At 39.1% G+C, this 24,392-nt stretch overlaps 1 protein-coding gene across 1 annotated transcript in view; it reads left to right on the plus strand.

Moving 5' to 3' along the window:
* The first annotated feature begins 9,261 nt into the window (after positions 1-9,261).
* The window catches only part of tox (thymocyte selection-associated high mobility group box), a 60,717-nt gene continuing 45,586 nt past the window's right edge, over positions 9,262-24,392 (plus strand). Inside the window, exon 1 of the mRNA XM_026148583.1 lies at positions 9,262-9,884. Coding sequence (XP_026004368.1) covers positions 9,780-9,884 — 105 coding nt within the window. The 5' untranslated portion in view covers positions 9,262-9,779. The remainder of the gene's footprint in view (positions 9,885-24,392) is intronic.

A 24,392-nucleotide genomic window follows, 5' to 3' on the forward strand; every position in this document is an offset into this window, starting at 1 on the left:
GTGTGTGCTATACAGTAGCATAATAAATAGCCTTGTATGAAATAATGATGAGATGGGGTGTAAAACAGTGACTGCGGGGAAAAATAGGTCTGAATGATGCATCAACCTTCAGCTAAAAATGTGCAAATGAATTCAGTGGGCATTCATCGAATATGAGACTGTCAGATCAGAGGAGACTGCCTGTGTGTGTGTGTGTGTCCAGGTATTTCTCACATTATGGCAACAAAGCAAGTACCTAAATATTAAGATGAAGACATATTTGAGTGGTGCTGGATTTGGACTGCATAATGTCAGAACAAGTATGGTCTAATCCTGACATCAAAAGGCCTCGTTGAAGATGAGAATGAGAATAGGTGTCATGTATGATTTTGTCTTCTGTCATACTAGACAAAAAGTGGGAACGCATCTGGCAAACTTCACAAAGTTTAGGCAGAAGAAAAAGTGAGATGTTTTTGGTCTTGCACAAAGGTTCTGTCACTTTTGTGAGACCACAGAGCTGTTGCAGGTGTTCCAAAGGTTAACTGTGAAACACAGGGCGTCACACAAGAAAGAAAACTATAATACAGTGCTGTGTGTTTATTTTCCCATCCTGCAAGTGGCTAGCTAGCACCTCCTTCCCTGACTGTCCAGCAATGGGTAGTCTATCATTTTGAGAAAAAAAATAACAGCTCTACGTTTGACAGGAAAAAAAAAAGAAAAGAAAAAAAGACAGCAGCATAAATTAAAGTAAACTTAAGAAAGCGTGTATATACATAATACAGGGGAAAGACAATATCTGGTCTGATTGTGCTCCATTATAACACAACTAGCTTTCTTTTGTAGTCGGTTAGTGTGAATATGACTGAGAAAGGCTAGAGTTGCACCAATGACACGCTGTGCTGTCCTCACCACCTGTTGCAAGTCTGTTTCTGTTCTCTCCAGAAGGTCAGAAGGCTCTCTACTCTTGACCAACAGAGCTGATCAGCAGAGGCAAAACCTAGTAAACTACACAAAAGCGCTTGTGTGAATGGGTGAACGAGACAAGTTGTATAAAGTACTTTGAGTGCTCAGAGTACAAAAGTGCTATTTAAGAACCAATACATTCAATAAACTATTTATACAGTGTATCCTTTTGTATTTTTTTTGTGTGTAGGAAAATTGCACATTTAGTATATTTTCTGTCATGTCTAGCTGAGGAACTTGGATCTATATCTGTTTCTACAGTGGGGCAAAAAAGTATTTAGTCAGCCACCGATTGTGCAAGTTCCCCCACTTAAAATGATGACAGAGGTCAGTAATTTGCACCAGAGGTACACTTCAACTGTGAGAGACAGAATGTGAAAAAAAAATCCATGAATTCACATGGTAGGATTTGTAAAGAATTTATTCGTAAATTAGGGTGGAAAATAAGTATTTGGTCACCTCAAACAAGGAAAATCTCTGGCTCTCACAGACCTGTAACGTCTTCTGTAAGAAGCTTTTCTGTCCCCCACTCGTTACCTGTATGAATGGCACCTGTTTGAACTCATCATCTGTATAAAAGACACCTGTCCACAGCCTCAAACAGTCAGACTCCAAACTCCGCCATGGCCAAGACCAAAGAGCTTTCGAAGGACACCAGGAAAAGTATTGTAGACGTGCACCAGACTGGGAAGAGTGAATCTACAATAGGCAAGCAGCTTGGTGTGAAAAAATCAACTGTGGGAGCAATCATCAGAAAATGGAAGACATACAAGACCACTGATAATCTCCCTTGATCTGGGGCTCCACGCAAGATCTCATCCCGTGGGGTCAAAATGATCATGAGAATGGTGAGCAAAGATCCCAGAACCACATGGGGGGACCTGGTGAATGACCTGCAGAGAGCTGGGACCAAAGTAACAAAGGTCACCATCAGTAACACACTACAACGGCAGGGAATCAAATCCCGCAGTGCCAGACGTGTTCCGCTGCTGAAGCCAGTGCATGTCCAGGCCCGTCTGAAGTTTGCCAGAGAGCACATGGATGATACAGCAGAGGATTGGGAGAATGTCATGTGGTCAGATGAAACCAAAGTAGAACTTTGTGGTATAAACTCAACTCGTCGTGTTTGGAGGAAGAAGAATACTGAGTTGCATCCCAAGAACACCATACCTACTGTGAAGCATGGGGGTGGAAACATCATGCTATGGGGCTGTTTTTCTGCCAAGGGGACAGGACGACTGATCCGTGTTAAGGACAGAATGAATGGGGCCATGTATCGTGAGATTTTGAGCCAAAACCTCCTTCCATCAGTGAGAACTTTGAAGATGAAACGAGGCTGGGTCTTCCAACATGACAATGATCCAAAACACACCGCCCGGGCAACAAAGGAGTGGCTCCGTAAGAAGCATTTGAAAGTCCTGGAGTGGCCTAGCCAGTCTCCAGACCTCAACCCCATAGAAAATCTGTGGCGGGAGTTGAAAGTCCGTGTTGCTCGGCGACAGCCCCAAAACATCACTGCTCTCGAGAAGATCTGCATGGAGGAATGGGCCAAAATACCAGCTACTGTGTGTGCAAACCTGGTAAAGACCTATAGTAAACGTTTGACCTCTGTTATTGCCAACAAAGGTTATGTTACAAAGTACTGAGTTGTATTTTTGTTATTGACCAAATACTTATTTTCCACCCTGATTTACCAATAAATTCTTTACAAATCCTACCATGTGGAGTCATGGATTTTTTTTTTTCACATTCTGTCTCTCACAGTTGAAGTGTACCTCTGGTGCAAATTACTGACCTCTGTCATCATTTTAAGTGGGGGAACTTGCACAATCGGTGGCTGACTAAATACTTTTTTGCCCCACTGTACCCTTCTTGTTACTCTACTAAATAAAATATAATTGGAGTGTTTCCTGGTTGAGTATAGTTATTTCTCTGAGTCTCTACTGGGTCTTTGCCAACCCCACAGTAACAACAGAGCAGGAAGTTGGTGTTACTGGCCAAGAAACAGTCAGGCATGAAAAAAAACCCAAGTTTTTTAATCATGAAAAAAATTAAGGAGACAGAATATAGAACTTTACCTTCAAGAATCTATTTTGTCCAAATCTATTTTGACCAAAGACAGATATAAAAAGACCTTTGTTCTTTTTATATCTGTCTTTTTATATCTATCAAAATAGATTCGATTGCAATTGTATTTCATAATAACAGCTGTAATCGGTTAATTGTTGAAATGTTGCAGACCAAAGCAGTGCCAAGTAATCATTTTGCAAAATTCTAGGTTAGCCGACTCTTTTTGAGAGGGAAATTAGTTATACTCAACCTTTCTTCATATTTATTTATTGGTTTTTAAGGAAAAACTAACCTCAGGCTGTCTTGCTAATAAGAATGAATTCAAGCCAAACTTACAATTTGCCATTACAATCAGTTTTGAGTACCACTAGTTATTCCTTTTCATTTCTTCTCAGTTTATTTGGACAAGATAATTGCTTACTTTTTCTTGTCTACTGTAATGGAATTATAGTGATACACCAATTTTGTGGAATATAAAAAGAAACAAACACAAATTGAGTTTAACTAAATAATGGTTAAGTTCTCAATAAAAATCAAATCATTTATTTGACTTGCATTAACAACCATTACATTTTCATTTCATTTTCTGTGATCAGAGGCTGTGTGTACCTCATTCAAAGATTCAAACATCTGACTCTGATGGGTTTACAGTACACAAATATGAATCATGCTTACTGCCGTAGTTGGTCATTCTGAAAAGTCTGCTATACATATTTTATTATTCATTGGTATTTCTGGTGATTAATGAAATGCTTTATTTAAACACATGTACAGTTCTGCATATGCTGCACTGCCTCTGTTTGTTGTGCCACAGCATTACGACTCACCCCATACAGTATGCTGATAATAATATTTTAAAGTTTTTTTGTTTTTTTCAACATTGACTACACAGTCTAACACATATTTTACATATGAATCTAAAATTGCTCTATGTATGTGGATATGGTTCAACTATTTACGTCCATTATCCAATCAAACACCACCTGAGATTGGTCTCGCAATCTGGAATCAATACTGTCGGTCCAATCCGAAGTAAAGTCTGGGTTCAGGCTGAGGCCAATGTCTATCAGTTTCTGCAGGAAGTGATTAGTGCGTTGCAGAAAGATGCAACGAAAAGACATAAAAAACACAAAAACAGAAACAAGTGCCCAGTAGATGGGAGCACAAACATCTGACTGATGCCATAAGCTCATCTGGAAGTTCCGAATCAAAGTATTTTCCAATAGATGTTACAGCTGGAAGTGTTTTTCCAACAGCAGGAGTTCCCTAGCTGCCATTAGAAAGAATGCATAGCAGTATCTGAATGTACTTACTCCAATAGAAAAAGTGAACCATAGCTCAGGTTATGACCAATTATTCAGACTTTCAAGTTCTGTTTATTATTAAATTTTTATTTATTTTAACTCTTAGTTTCCTTAATGTTTATCTTTTCATCTTTGTATATTTCCTGGGTCTTTTTAGTCCTAAGTTCCTAAATTCAGCTTTTAGAATTTAGAATTTCTTTCCTTCAGTGTTTCTTGGGCCAGCCTTTTGTGTCAGCTCCCTCATGTTAAATTCATTCATGTGATTGCTTTTGCCCTTTATTGCCCTTATTTTTGTAGTTACTTGTATTTAGGTCTTCTTCTTACCAAGTCAAGTCAAGTCAAGTCAAGTTGGCTTTATTGTCACTTCAACCATATACAGTTAGTACACAGTGAAGCGAAACAACGTTCCTCCAGGACCAAGGTGCTACATAAATTTACAACATAAATTAACAGAAAACACTAAACTAGCTAACTAAGAGGCCTAGTCAGCTGGCTAGCAGAGACAAGACAGACTGACCTAACATAAATTACAACATAAATTAACAAAAACTAACTATCTAACTATCTAAGGAAGACTGTTTTTTTTTTTGTTAACAGACAGCAGACAACAAAGTGTACATGCAAATGTGCAAACAAGAGCAACATAGTGACAATGTGACAAAAAAAACACAACGTAACATAATAATAAGGTTTTGCGATGATGAGTTGAAGTAGTGGAGGAACAGTAAACATTCCTTAGTGTAGCAGCAAAAATTAGGAAGTAAAGAAGTTAGTGCAAAAAGACCAGTAATAATATTGTGCATTTACAGGTTGGTGTGTACGATAGTTTGGTGGTGTAGGTCAGTGTGTTTGCGCTTGTGTTGATTAGACAGTCCAGTCTCAATGTTTTGAGGTAGTTGAGTTAAGCTGAGTGATAATGTTTGTGTGTGTGTGTGTGTGTGTGTGTGTGTGTGTGTGTGTGTGTGTGTGTGTGTGTGTGTGTGTGTGTGTGTGTGTGTGTGTGTGTGTGTGTGTGTGTGTGTTTATCAGTCCAGTTCCTTTTTGCTGAGGAGACGGGTGGCTTGTGGAAAAAAGCTGGATGTGTGTGCCCGAATGCTTCGGTACCTTTTTCCAGATGGCAGGAGTGTGAAGAGTGTGTGAGAGGGGTGTGTCCGATCAGCCACAATACTATATTTCTTCCATAAAAAAACAACACATTAGCAATATCGCACTGTGTTCTTTTCTATGCAACAGTTGCCTTAATAAACTCTTTTTTTTTTCTGATTTCCTTCCTCTTTTGCATTGTCTCTTTCCCACTAGAAAGCTGTAACACATATAGCACTGGCTGTTTTCATTCAGGAGTGCATGGCTGTGCCATGAATCTATAATGTAATCCCCCAACATGAAGGGACACACATCATTCATATGCTATAGTACACTGCAATTTTAACCCAAAATATGTTGGAAAGTTCATGCATGGCAATCTTAACACTGTATGAGGCAGAGTGAGTCATGGAGAGAGAGAGAGTGCGGTCTTTTGTTTGTGCACATATTTGTGTGTGTCTTGACATGCATTAGCATGTGTGTTGCAGCACAGGCATGTGTGTATGTTTGCAGTTCTGTCCTTGCATCTACTCTTATAGGTGTGTGAGTGTGTATGTATGTGTGTGTGTGTTGACTGGCTCAGTTCATGTGCACATCGTGTGTGTATACAGTCTATGTATGTGTGGAGTTTTATAGAGAGGAACTGTGTGTGGGGGAGGAGAATGTGGAAGTGAATTATGCCTTTTTCAGAGGGGAGGGGTGCATATATGTATGTGTGTATTTGGGGGGATGGGCAACTCAAACACTGTATGTTCGCTAAGTATGTGTGGGCTGGTCTGTGCTGTGTGTGTTTGTGTGATGTGAGAGTATCAGGGATGTATAAAAATAAGAAAATGTATTTTATGATACCTGCTTGTGTGTGCAGTATGTTCGTGAGTGTTCTGGTATGAGCATAGACATGTTTCCTAAGAGTGTGTGTATTTGGACTGCACACAAATGCTTATATGTGGCTGTGGCATAATTATTCCATATAGGGTATAATTATGTGGGGTTCTGCACATACTTTTTGTGTGAGCAGTTTTTTTTATATTTGATGTGCATGTGTGACCATCTGTTTAAGTTCACTGTGTGTGAATCTGCAAGATGAATATATTGTGTGTGTGTGTGTATTTTAGCGTAGGGGGAGAGCTTTTCTTTGTTTATGTGCAACTGTGTACACATGTGTAATTGCAGATACTGGCTATATGTTTTGTCATTAAATATCATGAAAACATGAAAGGAATCATTCCTCTTTCGTTTATATTGAATGGTCTCTTTCTTTCACTCTAAAACACACAGCCTGCTTCCTTGTTTCTTTTACAATATCCCTACCCTATGATTATCTTGTTTCATCTCCATGATTTACATGACTTTTGAATTTGACACTATTTATACTTTGCCCAAACCTAAATTAAGGGCTACACTATCAATTATCTGATTTAAAATGAGCACAGGAGACTATAAAAATAAGTCTTGTTTATATCCATACACAAACAAATTTAAATGCATTACTTTTCTACCACCACATCTGAAATTAGAGACAACATTGCAGTTTTTCCATTTGCTGTTTTTAAATGAAAGTAAATGATTTTCACAGAGAGACAGACCATCACACTTTCTCACATCAACATCTATAATATGGTAAATTTAGAATAACCACATAATAAACTTGCCCTTTGATGGACTGGAGACCTTTCTGGGAGGAGGGGGACCCCAACCCCAATGCAACCCCTGATGCCCCCCCCCCCCCCCTCCCTGCCTACCAAAGTTCACACTCATTTATTTGTTTTCCCGTCTACAACTAAACCTAACACTGTCCCAGAGTATACCTCCCAGACTGAAAATTAGTGTCATTATTTCTGCTTTTGAAGTCCTCCCCACCCCATTATTTTCTCTGTGGCAGCGTTTTGGGACTTCAATCCACCTTTTAGGAATGCTGTTTGGGACATCTGTAGACAAAACAGCAAACAAAAACTGTCACACCATACTGACCTGATAACAGACTGAAAAATGACGGCTGGGCTGAACTGTATTCTGATCTGTAATAAAGTAGATGCTGCATCAACAAAAAGAGTTTTAACCCAGTATCTGAACCTTTCCATCGATTTTCTGACAGTTTCATAGAATGTGCTATGATGCTGATCAAAAACAAAAAAATGAGCTAAAGGACAAACAGACTCTGGCTCAGCTTCTCCAGACAGGTCCACCCACTGCTTTCCTTTCTTGTTTCTTTACATTCTTGTTTCTACAAGTGCATATTCTGGTGCATATTCATCGTGTGTAGTCAAAATTTGACATTGCACAGCTTGTACTTTTGAAGAGAAAACCTTTGTCTGTTGAAGTGACATCAGTTTCCATTTACGTAAAGGCATTCTGACAGAGGAATAAAGAGAGATGGTGTACTCTGCCAACACCAGTTAGACTGCATTGCTCAAACTGAAAAATTAAAAATTAAGTGCAGTTATCACAGGCCCTTTAAACTCTGGTGGAAACATTACTTGAATGTCAGGAGAATGTATTTTAAAGGTTCCACATACCACCTTAGTTCGATAGATTGATCTGCTGCCAGTTCAGGCTTTATTTCTGAACTAGCTCTCAGAAACTCTTTGGAGATCCAAGGAGAAATATGGACCACCAGATTGATGATCATGGCTCCACTGCTACCAGAGCCAGCTCAGACAAGAGAAATGAAAGTAAAATTTAGCTTACTTGTGTAGCATCAAAAGAAATGTGAAAGACGGTATCAGGCCTGGCTGGCCTAACCTGTTTTTTTGTACAGTGAACCTGTAGCCTGAAAATTTGCATTAGGCTACATTCTGCTATAGGTTCACTGTAGCTACCACCAGTGTAACCACCGAATTCAGAAGAGAATGGAGAAGTGTAATTAAATTTACCAGTCAGTCACTGATAGGGTGACCAGGTGTCCTACTTTATGAAACATTGCACAGCATTTCCATCTTTTCTGCCCCTGTCAGACATCTCTAAAGACTGCCTTTTATCCAGTGGCTGTGAAGAGAGCAGGAAGGGCTGCCATTATGGGCCAAGTCACACTACGCATATTTCAGCAGACACGATGGAAACTACCACAAAGAAAGGGAACTGCAGCTACAACAAAGACTGGAAATATTCTTATCACATGGGTGAAGCTGGTAGAAGGCAATTCTCAGTTTTTGCTTAGCTTTCAGGTGTATTGTATTTACTCAGAAAAGGAGTGTGGAAAGTTGAATAAAAATATTAGTATTATTAATTATAATAATATTAATATTAATAAATAAAAGTCCTGTACATGCTAAACATTGGTAACCTGTGTAGTTTTGTGTACTTGTTTTTCATACATAACAACATTTCAGTATACCTCAGCAGACTGAGTCATTAAGCATGTACAATTCTGGAGTGTTCTGGAACAGGTTCATTTCATAGAAAGTGGGAAACAACAATATTCCTGCCTTGTTGTCTCTGGCAAACCTATGTCCTGGTAAGACTAAACTATAATGATTAGCCAAAGTTTAACAGATAAGCCAACAAGCTGTTCAAGGTGATGACAGTCAAAATTAATACATAGACAACAGCTAACTGTACAGCACTGGCTGGACCTTATAACACTCTCCCCCCCTCTAGATGGAGCACGTGCTGCCATAAGCTCCATCTTTTTTTGCTAAGGTAGCTGCAAACGCCTCATACAGTCAGTTACCACCAAAATAAAGTCACTCTCTGGGGAATAGTATATTCTTTTAAATCATTCATCATTATTTTAGTCAGCGTGTTAATTCTACGAAAAGCCTGAAAAAGGTAATATTTGTATTGTCATCGCTAAGCTCTTATTTTTTTCTCCTGACAGAACCCGGGCTTTGTGAGGTGAAACGTACTTCCGGCTTCGTTGTGGCTAACTCTCGCTAACTTGACAGAAAAGCTCTTTGTATGACTGGTCCGCGAGGCACCGCAGCACTGAACACACGCGCAGCGGCGGCATCAGCAGCAGCAGCAGCAGCATCAGCAGTGGAGGAAAATTCAAACAGAGTCCCAAGCAGGGACAGACAGGGTCCACGACGTCCCCTGTCCGAACCATACACAGGGCTAACGGACGCACTAGAGGAAACGGTGCTTTTTAAAAGCACTACTTCATTTTAACGTTTGTTTTTAACGTGAGAAGTACGTGAACAGGGAACTTTGCTCCCCAGAGCAGCAGTTTCTTGGGCAGGAAAGCCGGTGTGTGGAGAACAGCGTCAGCCTAAAACTTCGCTGCCTCTCACAGCTTGGTTTAAGAATTATTTCACCAGTTAGTTTTGTCTTTGAAAAAGTTGTTTTTTTAGAGTAAGCTCAGGTTTTTGTTAAATCTCTTTAATTTTGAAATTACAAAAGCAAGGAAAGAAACTCGGAAGAGAAGTGGATGTATTTCCAGCCATGGATGTAACAGTTTACCCGCCTCCTCCTCAGTCTCTAGCCGCGCCAGACCACAATAGATTGGGACAGATTTCCTACCCTGACCCGGCCTTTGGGACCAACAAGGTAAGTGGGGGAAAGAAAGCAAACTACCGCACATAGGCTTCTTCTGTTAGCAGATAAAATACACTTTTGTGTTGTCTTATTCTGACTTATTAGTCCCACTCAGCTGTCTCCCCTCTCCGTGTTCATGTTCCGCGCCCTGCCAATTAAGGGGTAATTAATTGGCTTGTTAGGCTCCAGTTAATTATCGTAGTTACTGAAGGTAACTACATTTGAGTGCTTCTTTTTATATTTTTCACTCACTAGAGGGTGCAGAGCCTGTAATTTTATTCCGGCTTTGTCGTCTGTGATGTGATGACACCTATAATTAAAAAGACGCCCACTGGTAATAGAAAGGCCATCGGGTTTAAATATGCTGCATAGTTGAAGTCCAAACAGAAGATGTATGTTTGGAATGAAAGAGATGGCAAGCATGAGGGAGGAAAACAGGAAACCAGGATCTCTTTTTGTAGTATGCTTACAGAGGTGATCTTGTGTAGAATTTGCAGTACTCGTTTCTGATTCTATCTTGGTCAAGGTGAATGGAGTTTGGGAAGCAAAGGTCAGGGTTAGATTTACAGTAGAAACCTGGACCTGATAGGGATCCAGGATGGGTGAATGTGGATGCTTAGCTTATAGGTAGATTGCAGTTAAGGACAATCCATCCCCATCCAGTGTATGGGGATGTTTGTCAGAGTAAATTGTCTTGGTTCAATCAAATCATGCCCATTTGACAGTGAAAAATTGCCTAATTATTTAATTAGGTTTAGCTAATGACTGCATCCAGGTGAATTGACTGCTACTATTAACCTCGATTATCCTCTGTCTCAAATAGACTGGTTCATTTTGTAGTTTGGTACTTTTAAATAGAAGTAAAAAAAATAGTAATAATGAGTTCATTACAAGAAAATACTGACTTTAATGAACTATTAATCAATAAATCATTCTAAGTCAATTGTGCACCTGTAGTTAAGGTGTGTTGAACCCTTTCTCTCTATTTTCTTTTATACTTCAATTTGTTTTATTGACATACCATGCAAACAACAGCAACTGGAAGTTCAAATTAAATACTCATGTCATATGAAATTCTCCTAACAAACCCGTGCAGTAGTTTTCATGATCGGATGAAGGCCTTTTAACATCAAAATATCCATCAGGTCACTGACAAAGCATGTAGGATTAGTGTAAGGGTTGGATTTCATTCTAGCCACAAGCTAAACATGCAAATGTTCAGAAACTAGAAGAACTAAGTTTCCAAAGCAGGTTATATACATTCAAGTTTGCATTTCATTTTTTTTCCTGTAGAAACTTTTCAGCTAGTGCTGGAAAAAAGGTTGGAGGTTAACCTAACCCAGACTCTACTCGTAATCCTAGATTGGTCGCTAGTAACCTACTTCAGAGGGTAAAATGTAATGCGCACCGGGGGAACCAACAAAGGCAGGCCTGTAGCCTGATGTCATAACTTTTGACTCCACCTTTTCTTTGTTTCCACTGATGAGTTTAACTGAACTCTTTCTCATACGGTTGGGTCTGTCCCATTGCGTCTTTGCCCGACAGTTCAGACCTGATTATTTCCGAAGCTCTGGAACCCCAAAAATGCCACCGTCAGGATAGTTCCTTCATTGTTGGCCACATGAACAACTGGAGACCATCTAATGAAACAGTCACACCAGCTACGGTGCTGTTGAGCTCGCTGACAAGACAGATGTTAGAAAATATTATATATCAGAGAATGACACTTCAAATGGAGAGAACTTACTTACAAATCACAAATTATGGGATGGGGCTGTAAAGTGGAAGTTGATTAAAATCAGTGAGAACCCATATTTCCTTTGGTGAAGCCCATTTTGAGTTCAAGACTTCTTGAGTTGCTTGAAGTGGTTAACCAATGATAGACATATTTAAATTAGTATGCTCATTGTTAAGTTCTTGTTCAATAATAAAATATGCTGATATACGTGTATATGTGCTGGAATAAGAAATATGCTCGGCTGATGGAGTCTGTGTATGCCACCGCTCTGTTTGGATTATGAAGCAGTTTGGTAAAAGTGGGGAGACTATTTCTTGACTCTGACATGACTGTGCTGTGTGATCTCTGATGGTGCATAAATGTAATTTTTCTTTGAATAAAGTACAAAAATAGCAGATTTGGAGAACTTCTAAACTATATGCAGTTTGTAGGTCATGGAGCAGAAGTGATGACAAAGCTGTTGTGACCTCTGACCTTAATCTGTGGTTATTGGGCGTAAGCAGCACATATGTTAGTTATTCCCCCATTTTTTTTTTTTTTGATTTATTTATTTGTTACCGTAATGACCAAACTCACTGTGGTGTATACTGGGCTGTGTTTTTAAGCTCATAATCACATCAAGTGTGGAAAGGCCCCATATAGCACTGCGCCATGTTGTTGCTAGTGTGTATTTGTTTCAGAAAGAGGGAAGGAGAGATAGAAGATAAGAGCTCGGAGGATGTGGAGAGAGAGCAAGCCTGTGTGGTTGGGGGTAGGGATTGGAAAGAGAAAGAGAGAGAGAGTTGTTGGGGGTAGGGATGTTGTTGATGAGAGAGAGAGAGAGAATGCGAGTGAGGGAGAGGGAGACGCGCGCGCGCACGCACACACACACACACACACACACACACACACACACACACACACACACACACACACACACACACACACACAGAGGAGGTAGAGTGTGTGTAGTGGGGGTGGGGCCACCAAGGTTTGTACTATATTTTTTTTTTCCTCTGTGTCTTGATTCACGGCCCTGTCGGCCTGATAGAAGAGATCATATTACTGCATAGAGAGGCAGAGAAAAACTGAAGAAAAGGGAGAGAGGCCAAAAGTAGGAGAGTTGATTAAACATTAATTCAGTTCTTTTAAAGACGTACTTGAGCTTCTTGGTTGGCTCTGAATCTGAAATGAGTGACTGTTTTCAGGAATTCAACCTCAAATACAGAGCAGTTTTACTTTTCTAAAGTGGCCAAAATAAGTCTGATTGCACCCTTTGCTCTTACACCAAAGGGTGTAATGCAGGCCATTTACCATTTACACCCTTAAAATACACTGCATTGAATAGCTTCACGGTGAGGCCCATGCTACTTTTAGCTTGTGAGTCTCTCTGTGTTACTGTCTGTGTCTGTTTGTATATCTTTGGCAGAATGTGGTCTTAGAATCCTCACTTCATCAACAAATGGATTAAACAAGCTAAATTATCCATCAATCCAAAATAATCCATTCTGATTAGAGCTCTGCATTAAGGCTGCTTTATAGCCAATTCATAACAACCTATTTCTCAAGGTTGAGTATGACAGCTACTGATAATGTAGGGTGTTTCATAAAAAGAAAAATGTTGGTGCAAAAATAATGAGTAGCTTGGTTGTGTGGAGAAATGTAATAAAAAAACAAAAATAAATATAAAGAGATAGTTTACAGCCGAGCCTTCTGGCATGCAATTGGCTGCAAATAAAAACCTTGAAGAATTGCAAGTAAACTGTGCAGCATGTCTGAATACAGTCAGAATTTTACAGATGTGTTGCTACATGTTAATGGGTGTAAAGTTCAATAAGAGGTTGTTGTCACATAGGGTTGGGTGATTGGACGAATATATCGATAGTTTTTACAAGGGCGATTTATTTCTTTATTTACCAGTGAGTAAGTTTGCTAATAATGATGGAGCTAATAGATGCAGTCGAACAGAAAATAATAGCACTGTTTTAACAGCACCCTCTTTCATCTGCGAGCAAATGCACCCTCCTCAGAGTGCGCCCAAATGCTTGTTGTTGGAGCTGAAGAAGCTGGTGATAGCCTAGCATACTCAGGTGGATGGTGGACACGTACATGCTCATGCAAGTTAGTCGTGTTTGAGTACTTTGCCAGCAAAATACTCAAACAATTTGTACATCTGCACAAGTGGCATGCCGCTTTGGTCACATCCTTAGGTATACCTCTTTCATCTGGTTTAAAGCCAAAGAAATCCCAAATTGGTGACTATATATATATATATATATATATATATATATATATATATATATATATATATATATATATATATATATATATATATATATGATAACATTGCCCTGCCCATCAAAAAGTCTGCGCATGCGCAAATGCCCATCGGTGATTGTTGGACTGACGATTGCCGGTTGGAAAATTTTTATACATTGCCCAACTCTGTTGTCACATGATTCTTCCACCTCTGTCCAACATTGCTTGTGCTTTTAATATAGAGCTGGGCGATATAAGATTTTTTCATATCACGGTATGTTTTTTCATTTCAGGCGATAACGATATATATCACGATATAAGCCAAATAACTATATTTGTAAGATTTAAATGTGCCTTTGCTCACAAGTAAAATGTGAAATAATCAGCAGCTTGTTTTTATTTAAATATTTATTTCCCATAATAAGTTCAACAGGGTAGATGTACTTTTAAGGAACATGAGACTTTTTCAGATAAATAAAGGCAAATATTGCAAACTACATAAAAGGCAGCCGCTAAAGTGTTTAAGTTTCAAAATAGAACAAACAAAACAGACTAAATTGTCAATTCCACTTAGAAACAAAATATTAATTCTAAAAATAAATCTTAGTTTGTTTTACAGAAGAACAGACAAAATTGACTAACTTTTGTCAATATCAAATAAACTGAGAACTAAAAGGAAATTCTCAATCTCTCCTTGTTGTATAGCTTAGCTTTTCAAACAGTTTTAACAGTTACTTTAGTCTGCCAAAACCCGAATGACGAATTAGCGTTTTCAGTCATTGAGCATGCACCGGTTTATTGTATTTTCAGACTTGCTTTCAGCACAATTTACAGTGCGCGCTACTCTGTTTTTTTGTCAGACTTGAAATAGCCGAAGTACCTTCACACTACGGAACTTCTGTGGCTCTTCTGTTCGACAATCTCTTCGGCATTGGAACCCTCATCTGTTTTCTCTTCGGTAACCTTCGGTCACACTCTCGTTTGATTTTTCTCTAGTCAGCACACTCATTTCCTCCATTACCCGGGCGGCACGGCGGCTGGCTGCTTCCCAAACAAATACACATGTGCGGCTTGGCACTTGTGCTGTACGTAACAAGTCACGTGACGCTGTGGCTGTGATTGGTTCGGCTCTGCGCTAGTTAATTTGGATTGGTTGTAGGGGTGGGCGACATAAACGATATACGATAGAAACGATATAAATTTAGCCAACGACAGAGATTTTGACTCTATCGTGATAGCGAAAGTTGATGATGTCATCAAGCTGTGCCTGTTTTGGTCGAAAGCATCGCAGCGGCTAAAACCATTCTCATCTGCAAATTATGGCGGGCGACAGTCATAGCAAAGAGATCTCGTCTCTCACTCTTGAAATATGGGGAAAGCCAAAAACTGCGCTTCCTCCACTTCCGTAACATTGATTCATTAATGTTGAATTCTCTCGCAGCTGCTCTATTCCCATGTTGTTGCAGTATATTAATAACTAACCTCGTATTGTGGATGAATAATCTCAGTTGTTCTCCTAGCTGAAGTTTGGCCCGTGTATAGCATCCTGCTATACGATTGCATTTGTCCCTGACCACCAGAATCCCTCACATTAACTTTTATCGAGTGGAAAAAAAGTTGGCGTTTATCCTCCAGCTTCACTGTGCTAATGTTATGCTAACATAGCTGTATTGCTAGCAATCACGTAGCACAACATTATATACCAGAATCAGAATCAGAATACTGTAACAGGCTGCACGCTGGTTGGCGCATGCGCACTATACCAGGTAGTCCAACTTCAGTAACCCTGCAAACGTCACTGCTGTTTAGTTTTCTGTCTTCATTTATGTTGGAAGTGGTAGCAGAGCTGTACGTTTTAATTAGTTTCAAAAATCTCTCAGTCAGAACATGGTATGAAATGTTTAGGTGTAAACTAGCGAGCTAACTTCCTGTTAACTTCTAACTCCGTTAAATTTAATAAATTCTGTTTTCATGGATGCATGGATATTAAACTTAATTGTTACACCCGATAAAGCAGCAACGCTGATGATTTTATTAAAGATGAAATAATTTAGACCGTTTTTAACGCTTAGTGTTCATTTGACTTTGGGACCTGACAATCCATCAAGCAGTGCGGCTTACCAAAGTTGTACTAAAACATTTTTTAACAGATTTCTGCAGCCAAAATCAGTTCGAGGTCAGTAAGCACAACCAGAATTCATACATAAGGCACACTCTCAATTTTTGAGAAAATTAAAGGATTTTAAGTGTGCCTTACAGTGTGGAAAATGCGTTATACAGAAGAAAAGAATATATCGTGATATATATTGTTACTGCACATGCTTTAAATTATATCGCGATATGAATTTTAGTCCATATTGCCCAGCCCTAATTGGCTGTTCTTCTTCTTTTTTTTTTTTTAAGAGGACAGGAGAGATGAGGCCTAGAGCAGGGCGATATGGCCAAAAATATTTATCACGATATATATTTGAAAATTTGCGATAACGATATAACTGACGATATATTTGATGCGAGACAAAATACAACTCCACAACATTAATAGCGCAAAAAGACAACCTTCCATTTATTTTCACTTAAACAAGAAGCTGGTTTTTATGTACATTAAAGCTTTATAAAAATGTAACAGTGCAAATGCAAATTCCTTGCTGAAAGTTTAACCAAAAGGCATTTCCAGTAGAAATGGGCTGACATATCCTGAGCATAACCATGTATAATATCCACTGAAGTTAAAAAGAGGTGCTTTGCAACATTAAACTGCAGTGTGCAGTACGTATTTTTTGGACCATAAGGTGCACGGGATTATAAGGCACATTAAGCGAAACAAAGCAGTCAGATAAATCAAACTTTATTAAACTCATTCTTCTTGCTTCCTCCACTTCTGTACCATTGATTCATTAATGTTGAATTCTCTGGCAGCTGCTCTATTCCCATGTTGTTGCAGTATATTAATGACTAACCTCGTATTGTGGATGGATTATCTCAGTTGTTCTCCTGACTGAAGTTTGGTCCGTTTACAGCATCCTGCCATGCGATTGCGTTTGTCTCTAACTATCAGGAACTTTAACGTTAACTTTTATAAGTGGAAAAGTGTTAGTGTTCGTCCTCCAGCTTCACTGTTTATGTTATGCTAACATAGCTGTGTCGCTAGCGATCACGTAGCACATCATTATATACCAGCTAGCCCAACTTCAGTAACCCTACAAACATCACTGCTGTTTAGTTTCCTGTCTTCATTCATGTTGGAAGTGATAGCAGAGCTGTACGTTTGAATTTTTTCAGAAATCTCTCAGTCAGAACATGCAATATCATGCTTAGGTAACTAGCGAAACTAGCGAGCTAACTTCCGCTAGCTTCCTGCTAACTTCTAACTCCGTTAAATGTAATACATTTTGTTTTCATGGATGCCTGGAAGTTAAACTTTATAGTTACACCTGGTAAAGCAGCAATGCTGATCGTTTTATTAAAGATGAAAGAATTTAGACAGTTTTGAACTCTCAGTGATGCTGCAGTGTTGTTTGACCTGAAGAATACAGAGTTTAGGACCCAGATTACTCCCAGATTTAAGAGCATCTTAGTCCGACAAATACGACAATAACAACGGCCGCTTGCATGTTCTGCAAAAAAATGTGCTTTGTCGTGTATCTGACGGACAAACACCAAACCAGTTCCACATCACTGAAGTTGCACCATTTTTACAAACCAATTCTGGTTCATCTGTTTCACTCAACAAGCGGCCATGTGCATATGAAAACAAAGGCACTGCGCATGCGCGTTTTACTCCCATTCTATCGCGATGTTTCATTTCCCTATCGTTGCCTAACATTATACCGGTATTACCGTGAACGGTATAATATGGCCCAGCCCTAATGAGGCCTATCGCAATAGTTTAACTTTTCTATTGAGAAAAAGTTATTTCGCAATACATATCGTTATCATTCTATCGCCCAGCTCTATTTTAATATACAACTTTCTATTTCATCTGCATATACACTGTTCTCCACTTTACTTGGGCATTTGTCCATTGGTAAATTGATTGCCATTTGCAATTAATTTAGTAATAAACAATTCCCCTCTGTCTCATTTTAAAAGTTCAGTTGCTGTTGTCGTTGTGTTCCTGAATGTTTCATCTGCCTCTCGGAGGGCTTTCAGCTAGCAGTTCTTGTTCTACTCAGAGATCCTCTCAGTGAACAGGAGGGCAAATTTAAAGTGTTCATGTCCACAGGTCGCCAGTATTCTGTTTAGAGTTTGTTTTACAACTAGCTCTTCTCACAGAAATTCTCCCTGTATGCTAATGGAAGTGTTATCACAGAAGGCAAGATGCCTGAAGACTTGATATGTAAGGTAACGTCTTCTAGCTTCTGAAACTGTGCTTGTTTATGGCTAAAAGCAGGGCTCGCAAAATGTCAAAATCCCTGTTAGCCCTTCGGGCAGGCACTATTCAGTTTTTGGTAGCCCAAAATAAATTTAAGTAGCCCGAATAAAAAAAAAAAAAAAAAAAAAAAAAAGGACAATTTTTTCATTAATGTTTTGTTTCCTTGTTATACTTTAATGTATAATATTGTAAAGGAAACAAAACATCAATCTAAAAAAAATTTCAAACACAAATTACAACAAATTACAATCATCAACTCAAATATTTGGTTCTAATTGAACAGAAATTTCTATGAACTTGCAAGAACTGTGTAGAACATGAATCAGTGTTCAGTAAGAGGCAAGTGGAACCAAGATCTAGGACATTTGCTTTTTGAAGTTTGCAAAGACTGCTAAATCTTGCCAGTGGTAGTTCACTCTACAACATAGTACGCTGTTCTAAACAGCTTTTTCAGGACTTCTTGTTGTACTTGGTTTATTTTTAGTATGTTTTTTGCAATTGGTGTTTGTTCTGGGAAAGATACTGCAGACTGAGCAATAATGCATTTCTTGCATTTCTCATGGGTTCTGATGGGGTCTTTCTAACAGAACATTATGTTATTTAGCTCGTCATATTCCAGCCACATAAATTCTTTTGTCCATGAAACCAAAAAAGCTGCGCTTTCCTTTTGCCTCATAGTCTGATTTGTCATGACTTTTCCGTTTTGTGGTAGGCTTTTCTTTGGCTGCCCCTTCTTCACCCTGACCTGTCTTGTTTGGCTCTGCAGAACTAAAATACCTGCGTAAATCCATCTGCTTTTACACACATACTTACATAACGATCAGCAATTCTCTGCGCAATCAACCTCTCTCACATGTTCAAGCTTGCTGCAGGAGATTTCACTTGTCATGTTTGATAGTTGATAAGACGATGCCAGAGGAATTGTTGCGCAATTAATCTGTGACTTACCAATCAGTGCTGCCGCTCTCTATACACAGTTCGCGCGATCGCAAAGTCAAAGCAAAAAACAAGTGCAAATTCAAACGCGATTTCAATAGTTCAATAGTTTCAACGAATCAACACCCCCGAGTCATTCTAACTACCAGAAATCTCGAAGCACAGGCCGAGGGGGCGGTGTGGCAGCAATTTTTCACACCAGCCTATTAATTAACAAAAGACCAAGACAGACTTTTAATTCATTTGAAAGCCTGATGCTTAGCCTCGTCCACCCCAGCTGTGAAACTCAGAAACCAGTCTTACTTGTTACCATCTATCGTCCACCTGGGCCTTACACAGAGTTTCTGTCTGATTTCTCAGACTTTTTATCTTATTTAGTTCTCAGCTCAGATAAAATAATTATTGTGGGTGATTTTAACATCCATGTAGATGCTAAAAATGACAGCCTCAACATGGCATTTAATCTGTTATTAGACTCAATTGGTTTCTCTCAAAATGTAAAAGAACCCACCCACCACTTTAATCACACTCTAGATCTTGTTTTAACATATGGCATAGAAACTGAACATTTAACAGTGTTTCCTGAAAACCCTCTCCTGTCTGATCATTTCCTGATAGCATTTACATTTACAATAATTGATTACACAGCGGTGGAGAGTAGACTTTATCAAAGTAGATGTCTTTCTGAAAGCGCTGTAACTAAGTTTAAGAATATAATCCACCTACTGTTATCATCTTCAATGCCCTGTACCAACACAGAGCAGAGCAGCTATCTGAACGCTACCCCAACAGAGGTCGATTATCTTGTTAATAATTTTACCTCCTCACTACGTACGACTCTGGATACTGTAGCTCCTGTGAAAACTAAGGTCTCAAATCAGAAGTACCTGACTCCGTGGTATAATTCTCAAACACGTACCCTAAAGCAGATGACTCGTAAGCTGGAGAGGAAATGGAATGTCACAAATTTAGAGGATCATCATTTAGCCTGGAGAAATAGTTTGCTGCCCTCCGCAAAGCCAGAACATCTTACTATTCATCACTGATTGAAGAAAATAAGAACAACCCCAGGTTTCTCTTCAGCACTGTAGCCAGGCTGACAAAAAGTCAGAGCTCTTTTGAGCCAACCATCCCTTTAACGTTAACTAGTAATGACTTCATGAACTTCTTCACAAATAAAATTTTTATCATTAGAGAAAAAATTACCAATAATCATCCCACAGATGTAATATTATCTACAGCTACTCTTAGTACCATTGATGTTAAGTTAGACTCTTTTTCTCCAATTGATCTTTCTGAGTTAACTTCAATAATTACTTCCTCCAAACCATCAACGTGTCTTTTAGACCCCATTCGTACAAAACTGCTCAAAGAAGTCCTGCCATTAATTAATAATTCGATCTTAAATATGATCAACCTATCTCTAATGATCGGCTATGTACCACAGGCCTTCAAGCTGGCTGTAGTTAAACCTTTACTCAAAAAGCCATCTCTAGACCCAGCAGTCTTAGCTAATTATAGGCCAATCTCCAACCTTCCTTTCATATCAAAAATCCTTGAAAGAGTAGTTGTCAAACAGCTAACAGATCATCTGCAGAGGAATGGTTTATTTGAAGAGTTTCAGTCAGGTTTCAGAGCTCATCACAGCACAGAAACAGCTTTAGTGAAGGTTACAAATGATCTTCTTATGGCCTCTGACAGTGGACTCATCTCTGTGCTTGTCCTGCTAGACCTTAGTGCAGCGTTCGATACTGTTGACCATAATATCTTATTAGAGCGATTAGAGCACGCTGTAGGTATTACAGGTACTGCACTGCAGTGGTTTGTATCATATCTATCTAATAGACTCCAATTTGTACATATAAATGGAGAGTCCTCTTCACACACTGAGGTTAATTATGGAGTTCCACAGGGTTCAGTGCTAGGACCAATTCTGTTTACATTATACATGCTTCCCTTAGGCAGTATCATTTTAAGACATAGCATAAATTTTCACTGCTATGCAGATGACACCCAGCTCTATCTGTCCATGAAGCCAGATAACACACACCAATTAGTTAAACTGCAGGAATGTCTTAAAGACGTAAAGACCTGGATGGCCGCTAACTTTCTGCTTCTTAATTCAGATAAAACTGAGGTTATTGTACTTGGCCCTGAAAATCTTAGAAATATGGTATCTAACCAGATTCATATCACCCTATTAGAGCACTTCGCTCTCGCACTGCAGGCCTACTTGTTGTTCCTAGAGTATTTAAAAGTAGAATGGGAGGCAGAGCCTTCAGTTTTCAGGCCCCTCTTCTGTGGAACCAGCTTCCAGTTTGGATTCAGGAGACAGACACTATCTCTACTTTCAAGATCAGGCTTAAAACTTTCCTTTTTGCTAAAGCATATAGTTAGGGCTGGACCAGGTGACCCTGAATCCTCCCTTAGTTATGCTGCAATAGACGTAGGCTGCCGGAGATTCCCATGATGCATTGAGTTTTTCCTTTCCAGTCACCTTTCTCACTCACTATGTGTTAATAGTCTCTGCATTGAATCATATCTGTTATTATTAATCTCTGTCTCGCATCCACAGCATGTCTTTTATCCTGTCTTCCTTCTCTCACCCCAACCGGTCGCAGCAGATGAGCCTGGTTCTGCCGGAGGTTTCTTCCTGTTAAAAGGGAGTTTTTCCTTCCCGCTGTCGCCAAACTGCTTGCTCATAGGGGGTCATATGATTGTTGGGTTTTTCCTCTGTATCTATGAAGTGCCTTGAGGCAACTTTTGTTGTGATTTGGCGCTATATAAATAAAATTGAATTGAATTGAATGTAGATGTTCAGATGTAGTTTGTTTTGATTTATTTTCCCCCAAAAAGTACCTAACAAAAAAATCTGTGGGCAGATCTGCTTTTTAGATTTTGGTCTCCCTCTCCTCCCTGTACCTCTGTGCCGCTAGTGAGGCACTCCTTCTTTCTCACCCTCTGTTGGAGAGTTAATAGGCACCCAAAATTTATGCGTTGTGGTAGAAAAACAACAGACATGTTCTGGCACGCTCTGTGATTGATCAATAAACTTGTAAGTTTAACCAACATTGCATCAGGGCCAATGACTTATGTGCAGTTGCAGGTTATTTAGTTACACAATGTAGTGCTCATCCCCACATCCAGCTGTGAAAATATAGAAGTTATTGTCAATGTGTTATTTTTGTAAATCTTAGAATTCACTAAATGTTTCACACCCCCTGTCTTATTTGTAGGGCGTCATTTGTGTTGCACGTAACATTGATTGACATCAGCTGGACTGTGCTCTCGCTGCCAGATGGCATGGTGTATTTTTAATTGGAGCAACAATGTGTGCTTCATTCTTCTAGTTCATTTCTGGGTTTTGTACTTTTTGTTAACAAAGAAACAGAAGGTAAAGAGCATCAGGCTCGTCATCCCTGTGGCCAGCTGCTAGTTTTAATGAAAGTATATACAGAAGTGAGTTGTGCTGAACTGTGATTGGCTGACAGCGCTCATAGTGACTCTGAACAGATGTGAAAAGGAGAAGGTAATTTGATCCAAAAGTGAATTCACTGTAAATCTGAAGTACCGTGAAGTAACATAAGTGCATATATGTCAACACAAGTATTTGTGGTGAAACTGTATGCAAGTGAGAAAGGAATGAATAAAGACTCACTGAGAGAAAGAGAGAGAGCCTAATGTAAACATGATGATTGGGTAAGCTGGGTGAGGTATTTCTAAAGCAAATACTGAGGAAAAAGTGGACATGGCGGAAAAAGCAGGGCATGAGACAAGAACAGAAAAACATGGGGGATAGACAGTAAGCTGTAGCTATCGAGTAATCTAGTTATTTCAGTATTCTATGGATTATTTTGTGTTGTTAATGAGCAGCAATAAATATTCTAAAGAAAAAATACAGGTTGTTCAAATCAAACTGTTCATGTGTTTAAAAATTGCAGTGTTTTAATTGTTTAACTGCATACAACATCTGTGAAAAACCTAAACCCTCGCATTGTGTTTACATGCAATATCATAATCTTAAAGAAAACATGTTCTTAAATGTAAAATAATCACAAGTACAGTCATGTCAAGGTGTACATGCAACCTAAAGTAAGGCGTAAAATCAAACTGCCTTTACTGTGGAAGGCTTTCTTACATTAATATGTAGCAAAGGAGTTCTGACAGTTTTGTGTCTCCTGGATATGAGGGAGATTTGGTGTGTGTTCCTGTGAGTGTGTTTACATGTTTAAGTGTGCAAGTGAAGGGGTGAGTGTGTGTGCCTTTAAGCCTGTAAAAAGAATACGTGGTGCCTGCAATGAAGAATGGCGAGCAGTCTTCTTTGCCCTGTATTTTGATGCAATGTTTCCTGGTCCAGAAAAAAAAGGACTTGATGATGGTGTAGATGTTAATATTTAATGTTAATAATCATTCAGTGTCCAACCTAACAGCGTTTTACCGGTCGAGGTATATTTTTACTGTCCTGTAGAAGAAGGGGGTGAAAAAAGCTCTTGTTTTTATATTTTTAATTAATCTTAACTCATTCACTGCCATTGACGTCTATAGCCGTCAATGGCAGTGAATGAGTCAATGGGTTTAAGTCATTCACTGCCAATGGCTGGCAGTGAATGAGTTAATACTTATATTTTATATTAATCTACATAAATATGGCCTCATACACCCTGCTGTGTAAAACAAACAGCCATGGATGGGCGCAGCTACAAAGTTTGCTTTTCTTCACTTGGATCTTATTGAACAGGGGGTTTGATTTCTGCCAGCTGTTGTCAGTAAAGGTTTTAATGGCAGTTACAGTAACAAACACTGCTCTTTTTGCCGTCTCTTCATTCGCCTCTTTGCTCTTAACGCGCGCGCGCGCGCGCGTGTGTGTGTGTGTGTGTGTGTGTGTGTGTGTGTGAACGCGTGTGTGTATAGACCGACTCTGGCTTCATGTTAAACTCCTTCCATAGTGACAACTGAAGCATTGGAGCAAAAAAATTTGCGTTGAGGACTTTTTCTAATTGAGTTATTCAAGTTACTCGATGAATTGTTGCAGTCCTAGTAGACAGCAAGGGGAAAGACGAGGATTTGTGAAACACAGAGATTTTTTATTTTATTTTTTTAAAGAAAAAAAAAGATGGAATAAGCGAAAATAGAGAACTGAACTTGTCACATCTTGCACATATTTTAGTTTAGTGCATATAATGTACTGTATCATGATTATTTTCTCTTACTGAACATGGTAACTGAACTATAGGTT

The sequence above is a fragment of the Astatotilapia calliptera genome, chromosome 18, assembly GCF_900246225.1.
Source record: "Astatotilapia calliptera chromosome 18, fAstCal1.2, whole genome shotgun sequence".
Lineage (NCBI taxonomy): Eukaryota > Metazoa > Chordata > Actinopteri > Cichliformes > Cichlidae > Astatotilapia > Astatotilapia calliptera.